Consider the following 19281-nt stretch of genomic DNA (forward strand, 5'->3'; position numbering starts at 1 on the left):
AAATATTGACAGTGTGGAGGTGAAACATGCAGGGGCAGTGCCCATCAGTGGAATGGAACGCGGCTCCCTGATGAGTTCAGTGCTGCCTCCACCGCTGCTCTGCTGCTGGCAGCATTAACGATTTCCTTTAATCACAGTCTCATAGAGTCTTCTTGTAGCCTAATTTTTACCATGTATTACCTGTTTTCTTCATTGTTCAGGATATCCAGCATGCTGGCTAAGTAAGAGCTTGACAGCTTTTTAAATAGGGTTTCTTGGTATTAAAGATAATTCTTAGTCAAAACCTGTATGAAGTAAATCCTACTGGGGAGGCTGTGAGCAGCCAGCCTGGTCTGATGGCCATGCTCATCAAACTGCTCCATCTAAGTGCTCTCACAAATTGCAGCTGGGTTGTTTCTGGTGGAAAGTGTTGCTCAGAGTCTCCAATAAAAGCATTTGTGCTTACAGTATCATTTTATTACATTTTGAGTATTGCAGTAAGTGCTGTTGGTGCAGGTCACTGCACGGAAATGACTGAGAAACTTACGTTTTAAAATGCAGAATTTAATGTTTTAACCATTTGTGTCATGGTTTTTGTTGAGCTTTTGGAAGCTCCCTGATGCTCATCTCCCAAATCTCTCTCTGTTTCCTCCAGGGAACCCCAAAGGTGCCATGCTGACCCATGGGAACGTGGTTGCGGACTTTTCAGGCTTTCTGAAAGTGACGGAGGTGAATACTCTGCTCTAGAAAGTGCTGCCCTGTGCAGGGGGGTGGGTTAAGCTGTGTCCTGCAGGGGCTGGAAATGTGCCTTTGCAGTAAAGAGGTGAAATTTCTCTTACTCGGAAGGCCAAATCCATGGAAATGGGAGCAAGTCCGAGCTTACAGCACTGGAGGGCATTGAATCCCCTTTCCAGCACTGGCTCCCTTGCTCCGTAGGGCACAAAGTGGTTCTAAAGAGCAACATTGGCTCCTGTAAATCAATTCATTAACTCCTTTTGAACAACAAGGAGAGCAAACAAGCCCCTGAGAGTTGCAAGTGGTGTTTGACAAAGTCCACTTGTGCTCTTTGTGTCCCACTGTGCCCGCACAATGTGCTCACTTACTTAAAGCTCTCTGCTTATAAAGTGTATATATATAAGAATATATAAGTTTTTTACAAGAATGGTTAATTATATTGATATCGAAGTATATCTTGGTTTCTGTTATACATGTTTTTAAAAAAGCATAGCACTAGCAAAGTACCTGTATGTTTCATGCAACGTGTGAACTTGTGTTTAGAAATGATACAGGAAGCAGAACTGCTTTAGCACAACATATTAAGGACCTAACAAATATAAAGAATCTATTTTTTGTAGTAACCAGGCAATTCCATAAAGTAGTGACGTACACACAGGTGGACAATTTGCCACCTCATACCCCTTGCTGGTCTTATTGTTGTTGGTGAAAATACTGCAGTCTAGTTATCTTAATCCTTGAACTTTCTGAGATTTCCAGACCTGTGTTGTGAGGAAACTTGGACACGTGATGTGAGGAGTCCCACTGAACTCGCATGTTGGAGTATTTGCAGGGTTGCGACTCCAGTAATTCCCCATATGAAATGCCACCATAGCAGCTTGCTGCAGCCAGCCCTTGGGCTTCACAGCACAGAGCTGTCATTGGCTTCAGAGGCAGCAAGATGCCCAAACGAAAGCTGGTGCATACATAGGTCTGAGCTTCAAAGGTCAGGAGCATTTATGCTGCAAAAGAACTGGTTTGAGGGAGCTAAGGCAACTTTGCATCTTCCAGGACATAGAAATCGATTTAGTATTCACTGGTGGCAATGGGACTCTGATTAATCTTGAAGGTATCAGATGGAGATGTAAGTCTGGTGTAAGTGGTTGTAAATTCAACAGTCTCAGTCACCAAAGTATTGTTGGTGGGAGTGTAAATGCCTGTAGCTGACCCATAGGAGTAGGGCAATGCCTAACCACAGAACTGTAGTCGAGCAAAGTGCAACAGAAGTAGTACAAATTACCAGAATAAAGATACCTAAAGCTGAGGAGCGCTGCAGATTTGCTGCTCACATACTTTTGTGCCAGTTTTGCTTAGTTCAGGGATTTTGATCAAGAGAACATTTTTTGAAGTGACCCTAAAGCTTTTATAAGGTTGTTCTCAGATGCTAAGAAGCTGTTTTCATTTTGCATTTAACTGGACAACTGTGCCAACTGCGAGACGCTATTCAATGTCATCACTTTGGTCTGATTTAAAACAAAACCATTTATTATCTGGGCACTTAAAGCAGTGTTAGAAACAAAAGCAGCATAGCTAGTGATGTTAATGGTTTTACATTCCAGTGCTTGCAGGAAATGAAGCCAATCTGAAATAATGTATAAACAGATCTGCAGCCCCTAATGGCTTAATTCAGGCTGACACAGGAAATAATATGAAATGGGATCCTGAAAACACCCACATGGTCAATTGTGTTTGACTTCACTAGGTAAAGGGTGGGAGAACATTCCCCAGTCTGACTTGTCCAGATTTAACTCCAATAAAATATTCCCTAAGGAAGAATCTCCTGTGCCTTCATCCACCGCTGTGTCCCAGGCCAAAGGCTATCCATTCCATCACAGCAGTGGAGATGCAAAGTGGTATAAACTGCTAATACTGTGAGCTAATAGATTTTATACCCATTTTCCTCTAACCACTGGCCTCAGGGCAAGTTACTGGGTAATCAAGCTTTCAGATTTCCTTATCTGCAATATTATAGCAAGCCTTACCCTTGGAAAGGCAGCTAGTAAAGCAAGTAGAGCAGGGGTTCAGTAAGGCTCCTACGGCCTGTGTTTATTCCAGCCTGTGAGACAGAGTTAAAACCTCGGCAAACTGAAGACTTTGGTCACTTTATTTTTGGCATAATTTGTCCAGCTTCTTTTCCCCACTGTGCCTGTCTGTGGGGCAGTGATAATGCCCTTAAAATTCCACTTTAATCATTTCAAATGACAAGAAACACTAACAGAAGTCATTAATTTTTGCAGCTGAAAAACAATCATTAATTTTTCCCACCTATTCTGATTCAAACCAATGATTAACCAAAGGAGAAGGACAAAAAATCAATAGCTTTGACTCTAGTAACACTGTGATCTCCGCTGGGCTCTGTGCAATGTGGAAAAGGGATGCGCTGTGGAGCCCTGCGGATTCCCAGGAGGCTCCTGCAGGTTTGCACCAGGATCCTGTGGGTCTGCGCAGAGCTGAGGGCGCGAATCCTGGTCTCGGCACCTCCTGGTAGAAAGCAATGGATAAAAATGGGATTCTCTGACAGGGTGAGCCTCTGTTTCCAGCGTGAGCTGAGTGGATACTGTAAGCCTTCTGCCATGGAGAGACCTCTCCACTGCCCTCTGTGTGCATCTCCGTGCTCTTTACTTCTCCTGCTAACCGAGCTTCATTGACACTGTGGCTTAACGCTTCACTTTGTACGCTGCTCCCTTCCTTTCTTGACAATCTTTACCCTTTTGCTCCTCTGGTGCCATTTTTCTTTTTATTGTTTTATGACTTTCTTGTTGTCTTCCTGTCAGTGTTTCTTTCCTTTCTGTCTCCCATGCCCTTCACCTGCAGAAAGTGATCTTTCCGAGACAGGACGATGTGCTCATCTCCTTCCTGCCTCTGGCTCACATGTTTGAACGAGTTATACAGGTAAGAAACTTGCCTGAACTGACGAGGCCTTGTGGGGCTCCTTGTGTTTTCTTCCAGAGTCAGTGGTCTCCTACTTGTGAGGATGTACACATTTCCTATTTGCCTTTAGCACACATGTTTGAGAGAATGGTACAGGTAAGGTCCTGGTGTCAGTGGAAATCACCTTTTTCCACGCCAAAAAAAAACCTATAAAATGAATAAAACACTAAATAACCAGCAATATCTTGTAGCACTAAAAAGCTTGTACTCCAGAAGTGCCACGTGCATACCACCAGGGCCCCATCTCTGGTCTCATTGACATGGCCATGAGTCCAGGGCGATTCCAGAACTTCCCAAGCTCTCTGGCTTACACCGGTGGCTCTGAGGTTGGAAACCAGCTCTTTGTCCACGAGCAGAAACTGCTACCTGCACAATTCTGGGGGCAGCTTTTCAGAGCACTTTAGGATGAGGTATCAGGGGAGCAAAAGGATAATTTTGTGCCATTTTCTACATCAGCTAAAAAACCCTTTTATTGCATAAATAACCATCTCTACAAAAAACTTGCAGACCCTGAAAAAGAGGAAACTAAGATCGCGGTGTGCCACTTGTGATCCTCCTGGCAGGGCAGTGTTCAGTGGCACTAGCTGGTCAGTGTCCCCTAGAAACAATGGCAAGTAGAAGAGCTGACTCAGGCCAGCCTGAGAAGTGACTTCTCACATCTCCTGAAAAGCCAGGTGAAGATTTGTGCTGCAGTCGGGGTGTCAAGCACATCGGATGAAATGATCACATCAGTTCTCCTGGCCTGAGAAGCTGCAAACTAAAACCTGATCCAATAAGTGAAGATTGGATCTGGATTCAGCTGCAGCTCTGTGCTTTCTCAGGGAGGACCGCTTCTGAGCCAGACAAGCACCTGAGTATAAGCCCCACTTCTTAGTAACATCTGTGCCAGAAGTAACATGCTCTGCCCTGTCAAAAAACTTTCAGATTGGAAGTGAAAGACCATTAAAGGTTTGGAGAATCGCAGCACAGCCTTTCTTCCCTTGCAAGGCAAGCTGGTCAGTGTGCCACCACTATGGGGGCAAACTGCTTTGCCAGCAAACAAGACTATAGCTATTCAAAAGTCATTTGATGAGGGAGAAAAAACTATCAGAAACATTTGAAATCACCTTGTTTCAGAGGATGTTGCCGTATTGAAACGGGCCTGAAGGATATTCAGGACTGCTAAAAAAGCTCATTGATGTGAAGATTTTTCCCAAAAGGGCTAAAGAGTAATTTTCAAAAGCATTCGGAACAGCAGCACTGTGTCAGCTTCCCCAGTTTTGCCCAACATAATTAGTTCCTGGAACTTACAGTGAAAACTATACATATACATTCTTTAAAGCTAAAAATTTCCAGCAGCTATTTATAATTCCCACTGATCATATTTTCCTTTTCTCAATTCCTGTGTATGTGCAGCACGAAACACAGATTCAGCAGTGTGCTGGTCATTAACCACATCACATGAATGAAATTCCTGTGGTTTCAGTTGATGGAGACTCTCTGTAACTGTTGGCAGAGCTCTCTGGTTAGTGTTAAGGATATTTTGGAATAGCACAAAATGACTTAGGTGTGTCTTAAGGAATTTTAAACTGGTTTAGTTATATGGGGAAGACAAGCGCACCAAAGGGAGCTGATGTTCTCAGCCATCTGTGGGGTTACTGATGACCAGAGCTCCTTGCACCTGATCCCACACATCCAGCTCTATTCCAACCCAATGAAAGTGGCCTGTCTGCTTTCCAAGCACAAAACCTTCTGGATCTCTAGTTTCCATACAAGTTGAGCACCTTTTATGAAGTGGGCTTCTATTTCTGGGATACAGGATCAGGCACTGTACTGCTAACGTAGTCTATATTGTTGTATTTAAACAAGACTAAAGTATTAACATCTAAAACCCGGCTGCTGCTCAGTGTTTTAGAATGTTTGTTAATATCCATTTCTTTATTGACAGTAGGTCTTCATGCTGTGAGCTGCTGTGGTAGGTCTGGGCTTAAAGGAGAAGCTCAGATCCAGCATCTCACCATAACTCAGACTTCTCCATCCCCGTATGCAGGGGATGAAGGGAAATCCCTTCCAAACCAGCTTTGGTTCCTTGTTCTTCCAGAACCAGTGGCAAATTTGGTGGATGCTGAATTGCCAGTACTGAAAAGTGCCCAGAAATATCCAGATATTTCTATTCAGTGCAAAATTTACTGTTACTTTTATATGTACTTCTGAAGCCCCATTTTTTGCCGTATTGGAAAGTAGGATTTTAGGAAAGGCATTTCTGTGCTTGGGGGGGCTGCTCTGCCATGGGAATTACAAGCAGGGAGGTGACATGTGTTCCTTTTCCTCCCACAAGTCTGTAGTATACTGCCATGGAGGGCGCATCGGGTTCTTTCAAGGCGATATTCGCCTCTTATCTGACGACATGAAAGCGTTGCGTCCAACCATCTTCCCTGTCGTGCCACGGCTGCTGAACAGAATGTATGATAAGGTGAGTTGAATTTGGCTCTTTTTGTGATAATGAAGTTTATGTCCCTCTAGTGCTTATCTGAAAGAATCCCCTTAGTCACAGAGATTTCCTGAGCAGATGATGCTATTTCTGCCTTACTGCAAACACATCCTTACCCTGTGTAAGTGACAGGGCTCCTCCAATGTGTAAGTTGATTTATGCAGACTGCTGACATGGATTAAATCCCTCTGTATCAGCCTCATTCCCTGTTCTCACTGAGGTTACTAGTGATATTTCCAGAGATGAGGGATGTTTTCATCACAGAAACACTGGTCAAACCTGGATGCGCTATGGCTCTTTGCGCCCTTCAACCAGTTTTGGAAGTTGAGCCTCTCTTCCTGGTGGCAATGACAGCTGAAAATCAGGAGCTGCAAAAAGACTATGAGGATTTTGGCAGTGTCAATGTGGGGTGGCTTTTGGATCTAGAAATCTTTATATCTAAGAGAGAGTCTTGAAAGGCGTTAAAGACATATCTGGACATGTTAAATCTGTTTGACCAGCTGGGAATATTTACTCCTCAGCAGACTTATCCTCTAAAGGTGAGCTTAAGCACAAGCTACTGCTTTAATTTTTCCCCAAGGTCAGGACTATTGGATCAGGGGTTCTGGTGCATCAGTAGAGGGACGGGCATTGGGGGTTTCTTGTTTGCGGAGATGTAGCTCATGCTGGTGTGTGGCACAGCTCAGGTCAATGCAGCCCCCATCACCTCCTCAGCCAGCACCGATACCTGCTCCGGTAGCCAAGTTGCTCATTCCCAGCTGCTCAGGTTGCATGATTTCACTGAATCCTATCATGGAAATCATATAGAAGTAAGTCATGTAAATGTAGCCAACTGCCATCCCCTCTCTTTTTCCTCCCAGAGGAACACCATGTACAATAGTGTGCGGAGAGGAACAAACCACTCCTCTATATCCTCACTAACAAAGCCCCAGTGTAGCCTCATTTAACTGTACCACTAATGTCACTGTGGTGACTACCTGGCACCGGCAGAGCTGAGTGCTGTGATGGTAAGAGCAGCTATTGATGTTCTCTCTGTGCTGCAGATCTTCAGCCAGGCAGACACATCCCTCAAGCGCTGGGTTCTGGAGTTTGCTGCAAGAAGGAAAAAGGCAGAAGTTCGAAAGGGGATCATTAGAAATGACAGCTTGTGGGATAAACTGTTCTTCAATAAAATACAGGTAAACCATTTAAGAAGTGAGGCTAAGGTCAAAGAACTCTCATTTCTTCTAGCAGTGACTGGTGTTCATTAAAGTCAGCGTGGTCCGCTTGCCTCATGATGAACTGCAGGCAGTTGTACTCACTGGTGAATAGCAGACTGAAAACTGAATAGATAAAGGAAATGGAGCACAGTTTCTTGTTCTACTGACTTCTGCATTAACTTTTGCCATATTTATTTTTTTGTATTTATTTTTAAACACCATGCATGAGATGCCAAAATTTTTATCAAACTTATCCCTGTCTCCTCCCCGTGGGGATAAAATTCATGAAGGTGGTCATGGAAAGATGAGTATCTGATCAATAAGATGTTGTTCCAAAGTTCTCTGCAAATTCTCTACAGATACAACTGGATTTAGGGTTGAGTTTCAACTGGGCATATTCATAGAATCATAGAATCCCAGACTGGTTTGTGTTGGAAGAGACCTTAAAGCTCATCCAGTCCCAACCCCCTGCCACGGGCAGGGACACCTTCCACTAGAGCAGGTTGCTCCAAGCCCCTGTGTCCAACCTGGCCTTGAACACTGCCAGGGATGGGGCAGCCACAGCTTCTCTGGGCACCCTGTGCCAGCGCCTCAGCACCCTCACAGGGAAGAGCTTCTGCCTCAGAGCTCATCTCAGTCTCCCCTCTGGCAGGTTAAAGCCATTCCCCTTGTCCTGTCTCTACAGGCCCTTGTCCAAAACCCCTCTCAGATAAAAATTCAAAACTGCTTTTTTCCCCAGGAAAACAACAAAAGAATGTAGAGAAAACTGCACTTGTAAATCACAGCTTAACAATAAGGGAAACAAATGCAAATGCCCTGCATCTCCTCAGTGAAAAAAGATTAAATTGGCTTTCACCCAGGGGTTTGGGCTCTGTACTGCTCCGGGAGGCTCTGATTACTGCATTTTTTAAATCGGATAAGTTATCTTGGAGACATGCCACTTTATTTTTAACTAAAGAAACTGACTGTACTTTTCGCCTGCGGATTAGTTGTCCTCAGCGTGCAAAGAGCAGAGTTCACATGGTGCTGCCGGGCGTACAGACACGAGGCAAGCCAGCCTGCATATTGATTCAGGCTCTGGCGAGACTGGCAGGCTCAGTCCCTTGTTTTCTTTTGTGCTGGGCTTTCTTCTTTTAGAACAAGAAAAAGGAAATGAAGAGGGGGAGAAGGAAGTAAAATGTGACACACGAGTTGGTGTAACACCCTCCAGAAATGTTTGAAGGTCATCTGCCTGAAGAAAGGGACAGTGTTATTTTAGATGGCTTAATGAATTGGGAGCCAATTCATTAAAACTGATGAGGTGCAAATGGCACTGGAGGGGAAGGGGTCTGGCTTGTATTCCGCAGTTCCCCAGAGGCAGATGTTGCTCACCCTGACAGAGATGGGGGTCTCATCTCCATATGAATGGTTTATTTTTTAGGCACTATATCTACCTGCAAGGAGGATAGTTATTTCTTTTAAGATTTAGCTGGATTTATCCCTAAGGAAAGATTCAGAGCCGGTTCATATTCATAGAATCATAGAATAGGTAGGATTGGAAAGGACCTTGAGATATTCCCTGCCTCTATTCTAGAGAGATTGTCTGTGCAAGCGCTGTACAAGCAGTACTCACGGGTGCTGCTGGGTTTGCCACCTGTAGTAACTTGCGATGCTTCCTTCCCTTTTCTCCTGCTATCGAACAGGCAAGTCTCGGCGGGTGCGTTCGAATGATCGTCACGGGCGCTGCTCCTGCATCTCCAACTGTCCTGGGCTTCCTCCGTGCAGCCCTCGGGTGCCAGGTGGGCTCATGAGGGTGCTTGGATGTGTTCATTCAAGCTGGGAAATACACTGCATTTAAGAAAGGAGATGGGTTAGATCCTCAGTGCTGCATTTAGGGCAGCTTCATCAGGACTGGTCCAAGAGCAGCGTGCCCCCGGAGCTCTGTTCCCACAGCCCCAGGGCTGGAGCAGGAACCCTTCTTGGTGGCCCTGGAAGGGAGAAGCACACAAGAGCTGCTTGTGCTGCAGGCAGCTGTCAGAAAAAAGCATGGACTCATCCCAGCCGCTCTCAGCACTTAATTGAGTATGTGCAATTAAATATACTTGTGCATGTGCTCAGAACTTCGTTACATGAGCTTTATTCTATATATAAATGGAGAAAGATAATCTTCAGAGGACAATTTAACCCACTTAAGCTGTCCTCTGTATTATTTCTCTTTGACAGGAAGCCCAGGGCAACTAAAAGGCCTCATTGAAGAGCCTAAAATTAGGCAAAAAAAAAAAGTAAATGGAGTATTTTCAAACCATCCCACAAAAATACCTTTTTTCTCCCCACTAATAAATTCCTCTCATAGAGTAATACACTTGACTCAAAAGCTAAGTGCTGAACTTGTCTTCTCACTATTGCAGCTCTACAGAGCCAAGGTAATTCATAGTCATGTCAGTGAAATGTTGGATATGGTAAGAGCCAGGGAAAGTGTCCCATGTAAAATGTATTCCTCTCATTGCAGCTGCAGGGCTGTGCAACAGAAGCCAATGCTTAGAGTTCTATTGTGTCCTAGTGAAATCCTCTGTGCTGTTTTAAAGATACCTGTTTCTTTGCCAGGTTTATGAAGGTTATGGCCAAACAGAATGCACAGCTGGGTGCACCTTTACAACCCCAGGTGACTGGACATCAGGTAATGACTTTCTTCCATCATTTCTAGGTAGAAAAGAAAAGATTTCTTTAGGAAATTCAGGACTGTAACATCAGAGGGTGTTATGCGGCATTCGCCATTGTGTGACTGATCTGCAGCAAATATGATGTTCTTGAAACTGTCATTAGGCCAGCATAAATGCACAGGGATCAGGTGTTGGGCACGTTTGCCTGGGGAGGTTTGGGATTGTCCCCTGAGGTGTTATTTGTGACACTCTTATCTCTGCACTGTCAGTGCTGTGAGTCCTTTCTAGAGCACTGGAGGTGAATTTAAATGAATGTTTGTTAGAATGAAATGCTGGAACAAAGAAAAGATGGACACATTCATGGACTTAGTGAGCAAAGGCAGGCTTTGAATACAGATCCACCACTGCTCAATACTTATGTATTTCCGGCTTTCAAAGCTTTTCAGTCTTGTCAAAATCAGATAAAAATCAGCACTAAGCAAGATTCAGATAATCCTAGAATCACAGATGGTTTGTGTTGGAACTTCTTCCTTATATTTTTTACTAAAATGATGAGAGCCCAGAGCTTTGCGTGCTTTTATAAGGAGTTAAGCTTAAAAAAGGGGTAGTCCCTTACAGGTAATGGAGATGTGGTTTGTATTTCAATATGTTTGAAAACGGGGTTTATATCAAACGAGGAGGTTCAGGTATTTAGTCTTAATAACACAAAACCTTAACAAGGAAATTATTGCTGCATGGAGATACATTTCCTGCAAGAATATCCAGTGTATCTACAACTATGCATGCAACTGATAATAAACTGCTATTTATTGTTTCTAGGCCTGATGACAAGTGACTTGATAACTTTGATTTCCAGGTCATGTAGGAGCTCCTTTGCCCTGTAACTTAATCAAATTGAAGGATGTGGAAGAGCTGAATTATTTTGCTTCCAAAGGAGAAGGAGAGGTAGCAAACCACATTTTTATATCAAATCCTTGCTAGTTAACATTGTGTTAAGTACTTACGTTATAGAAGTATTTTACCTCTGTAAGGTGCATGGTTGCTGATGTGTTATATATTGCAATCAGGAAAAGAAAAATATCAGTTCAGCACCAGAACAGCAAAGCACCAATTAAAGAGAGGCTGTGGCAGTACTTCCAGCCAATGACCTGCCTGATTCCTTCAACAGCTAAGATGGAATTAATTAGTTCAGCTAAGAAAAGCTGAATTGCTGTGATTTCTACATTGCTGTTATTTCTGTATTGCACATAAATTACACTTATTGAAATAACTTTGGGGTTTTTTTTAGCTGCAAGCTGAGTGCAAATCAACTTTGAGCAAATCAGTTTTGCAATCTGTACTTCATATTTCACAGTTAATTTTATAACACAGTGCATTTAATTTCATGGAGCACACTCATTATGTCAACCTTTAAAATATTTCTAGTGAATTACTATTTAGCTTGTTAGTAATTTACAGTGGAATAATAAAACAATTTCTCTGCAAATCTGTTCTTTGCAGATATGTGTGAAAGGACCAAATGTTTTCAAAGGTTATCTGAAGGATGAAGAGAAGACAACGGAGGCGCTGGACCAGGAGGGCTGGCTTCACACGGGAGACATTGGGAAATGGTTACCTGTGCGTGCTGATCAGAAGCTTAGTTCTTATGTCAATTGTATTATCCTATTTAAATTTCCAAGTACTCAACTTACATTTCCAAGCAGATCTGTCTTTACAGAGGATTAAGTTTATATTTTACAGAATAAGTTCGATATACCAGCGAAGCATTTTCTGGCAATGTAAAGAGCTCTGTTAAAACCAGCTTACTGAGTCTCTGTGATTAAATAACTTCTCATTTCTTTCTCCTAACAGAACGGGACTCTTAAAATTATTGATCGGAAAAAGCATATATTTAAACTTGCTCAGGGAGAATATATTGCACCCGAGAAGATTGAGAATATCTATATTCGCAGTGACCCTGTTGCCCAGATCTATGTCCATGGAGACAGCCTGCAGGTAAAAAAGAAGCTTTCACAAAGTCTTACTTTGCTCTGTGTAAGTAGAAGGCAGAGAGCTGGGTGTGAGCAAGGGGAAAGCGTGAGTGGACCACGTCAGGTTTTCACCCTGGTGCCTCCCTCCTGCTGTGGAGCTGGCTGCCAGCCACACGGGAGCATAAGCAGCTTGGAGGATGTTGTGGCTGAAGATCAAGCCTTTAAATTTGCTTCAGTGTCACCCTTGGGTCCCTAATGCTTTCCTTTGCCACCTAGCCTGCGGTAAGCCAAGTGAAGGCAAAGCCACTGCTGCTCCATGACCACTGCCTGCACATTTTGACCAGTCTTGTCCCATTTCTTTGGATATTTATCCAAACATGTACAGCTTCTGAAACCACTGTGATTCATCCCTCCATATTTGTTGCCCACAGGCACGAGGTTCCCTTGGCATAGGAGTTTCCCTGAGGCTCACAGGCCTATGAACTGAACGTGTATAAATGATACAGTCACAGGGAACCATTTTATCCGAGGAAAAGGCACAGACTCCCAAATATAATTCATGATGACAGTTAGTAAATCATTGACATAATTACATGAGAAGTGATAAACACGTAGCAAATTCACCTATCTTATGTATTCATGTCAATGTAGGGCCTTAAATATTGTTCAGCTTTTGTCTGCAAGTCTCCTTCTCCTCCACCTACAGGCCTTTCTGGTGGGAATTGTGGTGCCTGATTCTGAAGTTATGCCAGGCTGGGCAAAGAAAAGAGGGTTTGATGGAACTTATGAAGAACTCTGTAAAAATAAGGTTTGTCTTTCTGTCTGTCTGAATATAAAATATAACCTTACTTTTCATACTGAGGAAGCAGTTAACATCATCACACCATACAAATGTTTGTGCATTTCTTTAATAGAATATTTGCTAATTATGTATTAACTATCAGTCAGACACTTGAACTTTACTCAGAAACATGTTTTCTTGACGAACAGTGACATTAATCACATGTAAGGTTAACTCTGACATTTCATGAGGAATTCCTGTGCTTTAACCCAGGCACTGCAGCAAGCGATAATGGAAGACATGGTACGGTTGGGTAAGGAGAGTGGGCTTCATTCCTTTGAGCAGGTAAAACGAAACAATTAATACATTATTCAGTGTGCTCAAGTGATTTGTCCATTTGTATTGAATGGGGACTTGTCAGCATTGGTTACGTTACTCCATATCCTTGTTGCAGCTGCACACAGTGTTTTTGGGAGGAGAGATCTATTGTTATCAAGTCCCTTGAAATTTGAATTCAATTTAGTGTAAGTTTTAGGTGCAGAAGTAAAAACCTAATCCAGGGACATAATCTCCAGTCTAACAACCAGAGGTCAAGATAAATATGCGCAGGACTCTGATTCTTCTGCCGCTGAAAGCAGTGATGAGAAACTGGGTCACTAATTACCCTTCTTATAACTGACCTAGGAAATGCTGCTGGTTTATTTATTTTCAGCCTGTGCACTAATTCTTTTCTGGTGCTTGTGTAAATATTGTTGCAACAGATCTACAAACACTTCAGGAGGAGAGATGAGAAATCAGCCACAGTTTACACAGCATTAAAAACACAGTAAAAAAAATAATCCACCACATTTTAAAATGTCAAGTGCTTCTTTCTGTTACAATAATGAACATCTTAATCCTTACATAGAATTAGCACAGAATTTTGCTTTTGTTTAGACTGTTTCTGGGTGGTAACTCTGATGGATAATTTGCCATACCTGAGTGCAGCAGAAACACCATTAAACATAAACTTGTTATTCTTCATTTCATATGCCAATGAAATGATAGTAAAAAGAAATGAATTTAAAAAGTCAATATAAAGCATGGTTTGTAATGCGCAGAGTTGTTTGTGGTCAGAAGTCTGGTTTGTGCCTGCCATAGTCTCATGGTATGAAATGTCCTCAAATAATCTATTGTACCAGGAGTTCGCAATTGATAAACTATAAAGCAGTGAGGAAAGCCTTGTCACCTTTCTAAAAAATAAGAATAAATGTTTCACATTTCAAAACTAGAGGGCTTCAACGTTCAATCTCTGTTGCAATATGTAATCTTAAAACCAAAATTTGAGCCAGATACTAGAGCTCATGTTCATGTGGGATGGGATCCCCTTTATATGGAAGAGGGATTCTTTATCATCCCTGTCCCTGTCTGCAGTGTCAGTGGCCTGATCCTGGACCTCTGACTTGGCAGTGACAGCTTTGGGTTCTGGAACCCAACAGCCAGTGCAGCTTTAATAGCACCAACACTGGTTTTGTGAAGGACATCACTGGGCGGGGAATGCGACCACAGTGCTTGCAGGGGTAAAATGAATCACATATCTAATAGGAGTTTTAAAACTGATCCTTAGACTATATTCCTGCAACTCCCAGCTGAACAAAATGCAAACCAGTCTGGCTTGGGGAATCAGGAGAGCAGCAGATGGCTGGGGAATTCTGTCTTACATCGGTGACCGTGGCCAGCCACGCAGCCCTTTTCTGCTTACCCCACTCCTCACTGTGAGGCTTCCTGTTGTGCTCGGGGAGCCCCCCGCCAACCAGGGCAGCCTGGAAAAAACCCATGTGCCTGAGCTGAATGATTTTATATCATTTTAATTAGCTAATAAAAGACCATCTTTAAAGATGATCATCACCATGTGCACTCTTTGTGCCTACAAAGCTTCATGATAATTTTGCAAGGCTAAAAGGAGCTCCTTTCTGTGCTGGCAGTGTGGACACAGGAAAACAAGCGGGAGAGCAGTGAGGGGTGGTGGAGGGATTTAGTGGAACCTCAGGAAAGCTGGGCAGGTGAGGGAAATCCTGGATCCCCTGGGCACAGCCAAGGGTTATGGCAGCAAGACATACGCAAGGAATTAGGCTTATTCAGTGTGATACCCATCATTTTTGCTATAAATATATCCCTCTTTTATTACAGGTCAAAGCCATTTACATTCACTCTGATATGTTCTCAGTACAAAACGGTTTGTTGACACCAACGTTAAAGGCCAAGAGACCAGAACTACGAGATTACTTCAAAAAACAAATAGAGGAACTATATTCAAGTGTGTCCATCTGAAATCCTGGGAAGAACCTTCTGAATAACGGACTTCATAGCAATATTAGAATAATCCTCAAAAGTACAGAGCCAGAATGACACAGCTGAAATGGATAAGCATCTGAATCTTACATTTGAGCCTTCCATTGTTCTAGGATTTCACCACTAACCACATCTTTCCTTCTTTTTTTCCGTCAGGTGTGATACAGTTTATTTTTTACTCTATGTACACAATAGGGTACTACTAAGAATGATGCTAAATTGCCACAAAGATACAGAGATTTCAATCTATGACCAAGTAAATTATGGAAACGTAGCTTATTAATAGCTACAAACATTTCTAATTAAAATAAGGAAAATTTCAGGTATGTCTTTGGTATTTGATTGTACATAACCTAATACATTAGAAACTAAAATCGTGGATAATTCAATAATGTGGTCTACCTCAAACAATCAATGATTGATGGTGAAAGTTTATTTTCCCTGATCTGGAATTTCAAGCTGGATATTCGTTTATATATTAAGTGATAGTATTTGCATTTTCCAGGACATAAATTACATTGATTTGATTTAATCATTAATGACCTAACTAACAACCAGAACACAAATAGGAACGAATCTCCCGCTGTTTGTACTTAAAAGAACCATTACTATTTACATCTAATGGATTAATATTACCTTGATATTACAAGAATGGGTTGGGAAGCAATAGGATGCAATTCCCTCTTCCATTCTTTTCATCTGAACTCAATTTATACATGGCATGCTGATTTTGCATTAGGGCCTCCTTCAGTTCAGAACACTCACGGACATCTGAACTACTCCAACTGAGGTTACAAAAGCACCACTGGGTCTGTGGCAGCTTTTTGTGGGAGCTCATGTTAACCCTAATCCTCATCCCTAATTTATTACTTTACATGCTGCTAATACTGTGTAGTCCAGTTGGACTAACTCCCTTTCAGAAACAGTGCTAAAGGAACTGAGTACGAGGCACAAGCTGTGATTCAGGTTGCCCAGAGAAGCTGTGGCTGCCCCATCCCTGGCAATGTTCAAGGCCAGGCTGGACAAAGGGGCTTGGAGCAACCTGCTCTAGTGGAAGGTGTCCCTGCCCATGGCAGGGGGTTGGAACTGGAGGAGCTTTAAGGTCCCTTCCAACACAAACCATTCTATGATTCTGAATGGGACTTAGCAGAACAAATTGGGCTGGGAGAAGACGTCCTTCTCTTGACTGGGGAAGGGAAGAAATGCAGCTCCAGAAGGCCCCTGATGATGGGCAAAAGGCTGTGTTGGCTGTTGTATGGAGGCACGGTATGGTACATCACTGGTTGTGGCTGCAGAAAGGCCTGTGAAGAAAACATCTCTACGTTCAGGCACACGGGAGCCTCAGTTCCCACTGTCATCACTTCCAGAGACCTCTATTGAACAAACAGCATGTTTTTGGGATGAAACGTTAGATTTCACAGGTAGCGGCAGCTGTTAGAAGGGGGTGAGTCCCCTGTGGGGTAGGAACAGACTGGAGCCCTCTTCTGACAGAAAGCACGGTACAAAACAACAAGAAAACTGCAATGTCAAGTCTCTTGAATGCTTGGACTTTTGGTGGCTTCCTTCTGCTAAACAGGGTCCTAAATGTATCTGTGTATTTGAATAGCTGCTGTTCGTTGCACCAGTGTGTACTAGCATGGAGCTGTGCCTGCTAGAGCTTCTTTGCTAGGACAGTGAAAGCACACTTATTTTCTCTCTTAAACTGGAATCCACTTTTGAAGCCCAAAGTTTAAATTTTCAGTCTAAATGATCTCTTACTTTCCCTCTGCAATACCATTGCATGCTTCAAAATGAAATACGTTGGATTAATGAGTTAGTTACCCAACGACTGATTTATTGCAGTCATTTCCTAACAAATTGCTCCAAAGGAAGCATATCAGCTAGCATAACCACTCATATAAAGAACAGAGTGATTTGATTTATCAGATGTGGAAGTATTTATTTGTCTGAATTCCTCTTTGTGCCCGATTCCTCATTGGATTCCAGTGCAGTGACTCATATCAGTCCAAAGCAAGTAAGAAATTCCGTCATGGTGATCTGACGCGATTGTACGTTCGTTCTTCACCAGCGCACACAGCAAGAGCATCCCTGGGGAATTTGCGTCTGCCACGTCTACAAAGGGTAGGAATTACTGTACGAAATCTGGCTCCTTGGGTCAAGTCATAAAGGCTTTTCATCTCCACGGAGTCTAGCTCATCTCCTTTTTGTATCAGCCAAAAGACACTCATTACGCACGCTTCAAAGCGATGAAGAACTAGCTTCAGTTCGATTTCCTGTCTGCTTTAATGTGACACACTTTAAAAAATAAATAATTACAATTAAAAAGTCATCTAAATAAGTACAGAAGAGCTATTTCCCACTGACCTTTTTCCACCACATTAATTTGATTTCCTTTTCTCCCAATATGATCTTGGTTTACCAGGCTTTTCTAGGCATCTAAACTCTGAATTTTATAAGTATAGAAGATCCTAATGAGTTTATTGACAGCTTAGATGGCTGATACTTTTACATCTATAATGCTGAATAAATATATCTGTATTCCTCTTTTGGTACTTGATACAAAATGTCAGATGCACTAGAGCCAAAGATATGGACACCTAAAGAATAAGAAAGCAAAAATACAGACTTGGCCACAACGGGGATGATGCGAAATTTGGGAGGACTTGTGTTGTCACACCAAAAAGTGTGAAAATTTTCAGAACTCATACAAATCAACTAAAAGCTCTCTTTAATACTTCTTGTGCAATCAGATTTTCCTCTACAGGTCACTTTTTCTTGCTATAATCATAATGATGTTGTAAGAGATTAAATCTTGAAAACAGGCGTAACGCATGAGCTAGGCACAAACATGCTTCTCCTCAAATTCCAGGAATATTTATGTTGCATTGAGCTCTTGTAAACTGAAATACTTCTTGTGACCACCAAGGAGAAATCCCCAGGGCTATCCAATAACCAGTTGGGTTTTATTCCTTAAGATAACTAATTCCAAAGTTAATTTCTAATCTTCATTTTACATAGAAAAGAATCTGACTTAATCTTCCGGAATGAAACAAAATAACTTAGATTTTTTTAATATATTTTTTATTTTCCATGTGTTACAAGCACAAACTGGTGATCTATATGTAAATAAACTGCTACAAGTTGAATGTAAACTGGGAAAGAATATACTATTTTTGCATGGTAACAGATTACTTAAAGACCTCTTGATGCCTTACAGAAAAGTGGGAAAAGCATTTTATTTAGAGGCAATTCTATCTGTGTACTTTTTGTATCTTTAGCTCACTTTGGTTTTGTCTGTGGAAAAACAAAAAAGGATAGAGGAATTAGATCTTTGTTTCTTCTTGGCATTAACATTCTTCAGTACTTTGCACATTCAGTGGTTTCTGCTCCACTTTTGCTCCTGTTCAACGCCGACGCCGAGGCTGCGCTTTTCGGAGGAGAAATCTGGATGCTTGTAGTCTGGGAGGGAAAAAAGGTTTAGATCCCTGGAATTGTTCCAAAATAAAATGTTTTCTGAGGCATCTAGAGCCCCTTTAAGCCCTTCACTTCATTTCAGCTTTTTGGTATGTATTTTAGCCAAGTACAAGCAGCGAACAAACGAGGCGTTTTCCTAAGTGTTGCCTGTTCTATTTTCAACTGGAAGTGAAGGGGTTAAAATAGAACATTTCCATTTGTGTAAAAAAACCCCAATCTTAACTGTAATTAAGGATTTTTTTGGTTTTGGTATATTAGCATGAATATCAGCAAGTCATCAATGACGACTTTTGTAAAGAATTCAATCGTCACACTTCTCAAAACCTCTCTTAAGATCTTCTCATGGACTGAGGTACAATGAAAGCTCTTTTCTAAACCCCGTTGTCACTCCAGCACATTGGCCTCACCATCGGTGTGCAGAACGTGTGCCTGCACCAAGCGTGTTGGTAATTAATACTCAATATAAAACAACCAAAGGAATATTGGGACCTGAGATTGATTTTAGCAATCTCCTACAAAAACAAATTGTTGCGAAGTTCTCTGAAGATGCAGCAGTCTTTCTGTAATGGTTTCCTTTTTTTATTTTACATCAATAATAATGTAACCAAATGTATATGCTTGTTTAATATGAATTGACAATTGGGAATGCATAGTATTTTTTCAGACTATGTGTCTAAAACAATAAAGTTTAAAAGCATTTGGTCTCTACTCCAGTGTTTGCATGTGCTTTCAC

The 19281-nt window shown here is 42.1% G+C and overlaps 1 protein-coding gene across 7 annotated transcripts in view; it reads left to right on the forward strand.

The window, feature by feature from the left end:
- Positions 1-19256, forward strand: part of ACSL6 (acyl-CoA synthetase long chain family member 6) — a 48236-nt gene extending 28980 nt beyond the window's left edge. For 4 of the 7 annotated variants that reach the window (XM_030503792.1, XM_030503791.1, XM_030503795.1 and 1 more), the window contains exons 10-21: positions 635-708; positions 3568-3780; positions 6002-6136; positions 7198-7332; positions 9036-9131; positions 9937-10009; positions 10849-10937; positions 11493-11609; positions 11844-11987; positions 12669-12770; positions 13017-13088; positions 14913-19256. In XM_030503792.1, coding sequence (XP_030359652.1) covers positions 635-708; positions 3568-3780; positions 6002-6136; positions 7198-7332; positions 9036-9131; positions 9937-10009; positions 10849-10937; positions 11493-11609; positions 11844-11987; positions 12669-12770; positions 13017-13088; positions 14913-15053 — 1391 coding nt within the window. In that variant the 3' untranslated portion in view covers positions 15054-19256. The remainder of the gene's footprint in view (positions 1-634; positions 709-3567; positions 3781-6001; positions 6137-7197; positions 7333-9035; positions 9132-9936; positions 10010-10848; positions 10938-11492; positions 11610-11843; positions 11988-12668; positions 12771-13016; positions 13089-14912) is intronic. The other 3 variants (XM_030503797.1, XM_030503794.1, XM_030503793.1) reach the window with 2 other exon arrangements.
- Positions 19257-19281: the final 25 nt, after the last annotated feature.

Source organism: Strigops habroptila, chromosome 12 (assembly GCF_004027225.2).
Source record: "Strigops habroptila isolate Jane chromosome 12, bStrHab1.2.pri, whole genome shotgun sequence".
Lineage (NCBI taxonomy): Eukaryota > Metazoa > Chordata > Aves > Psittaciformes > Psittacidae > Strigops > Strigops habroptila.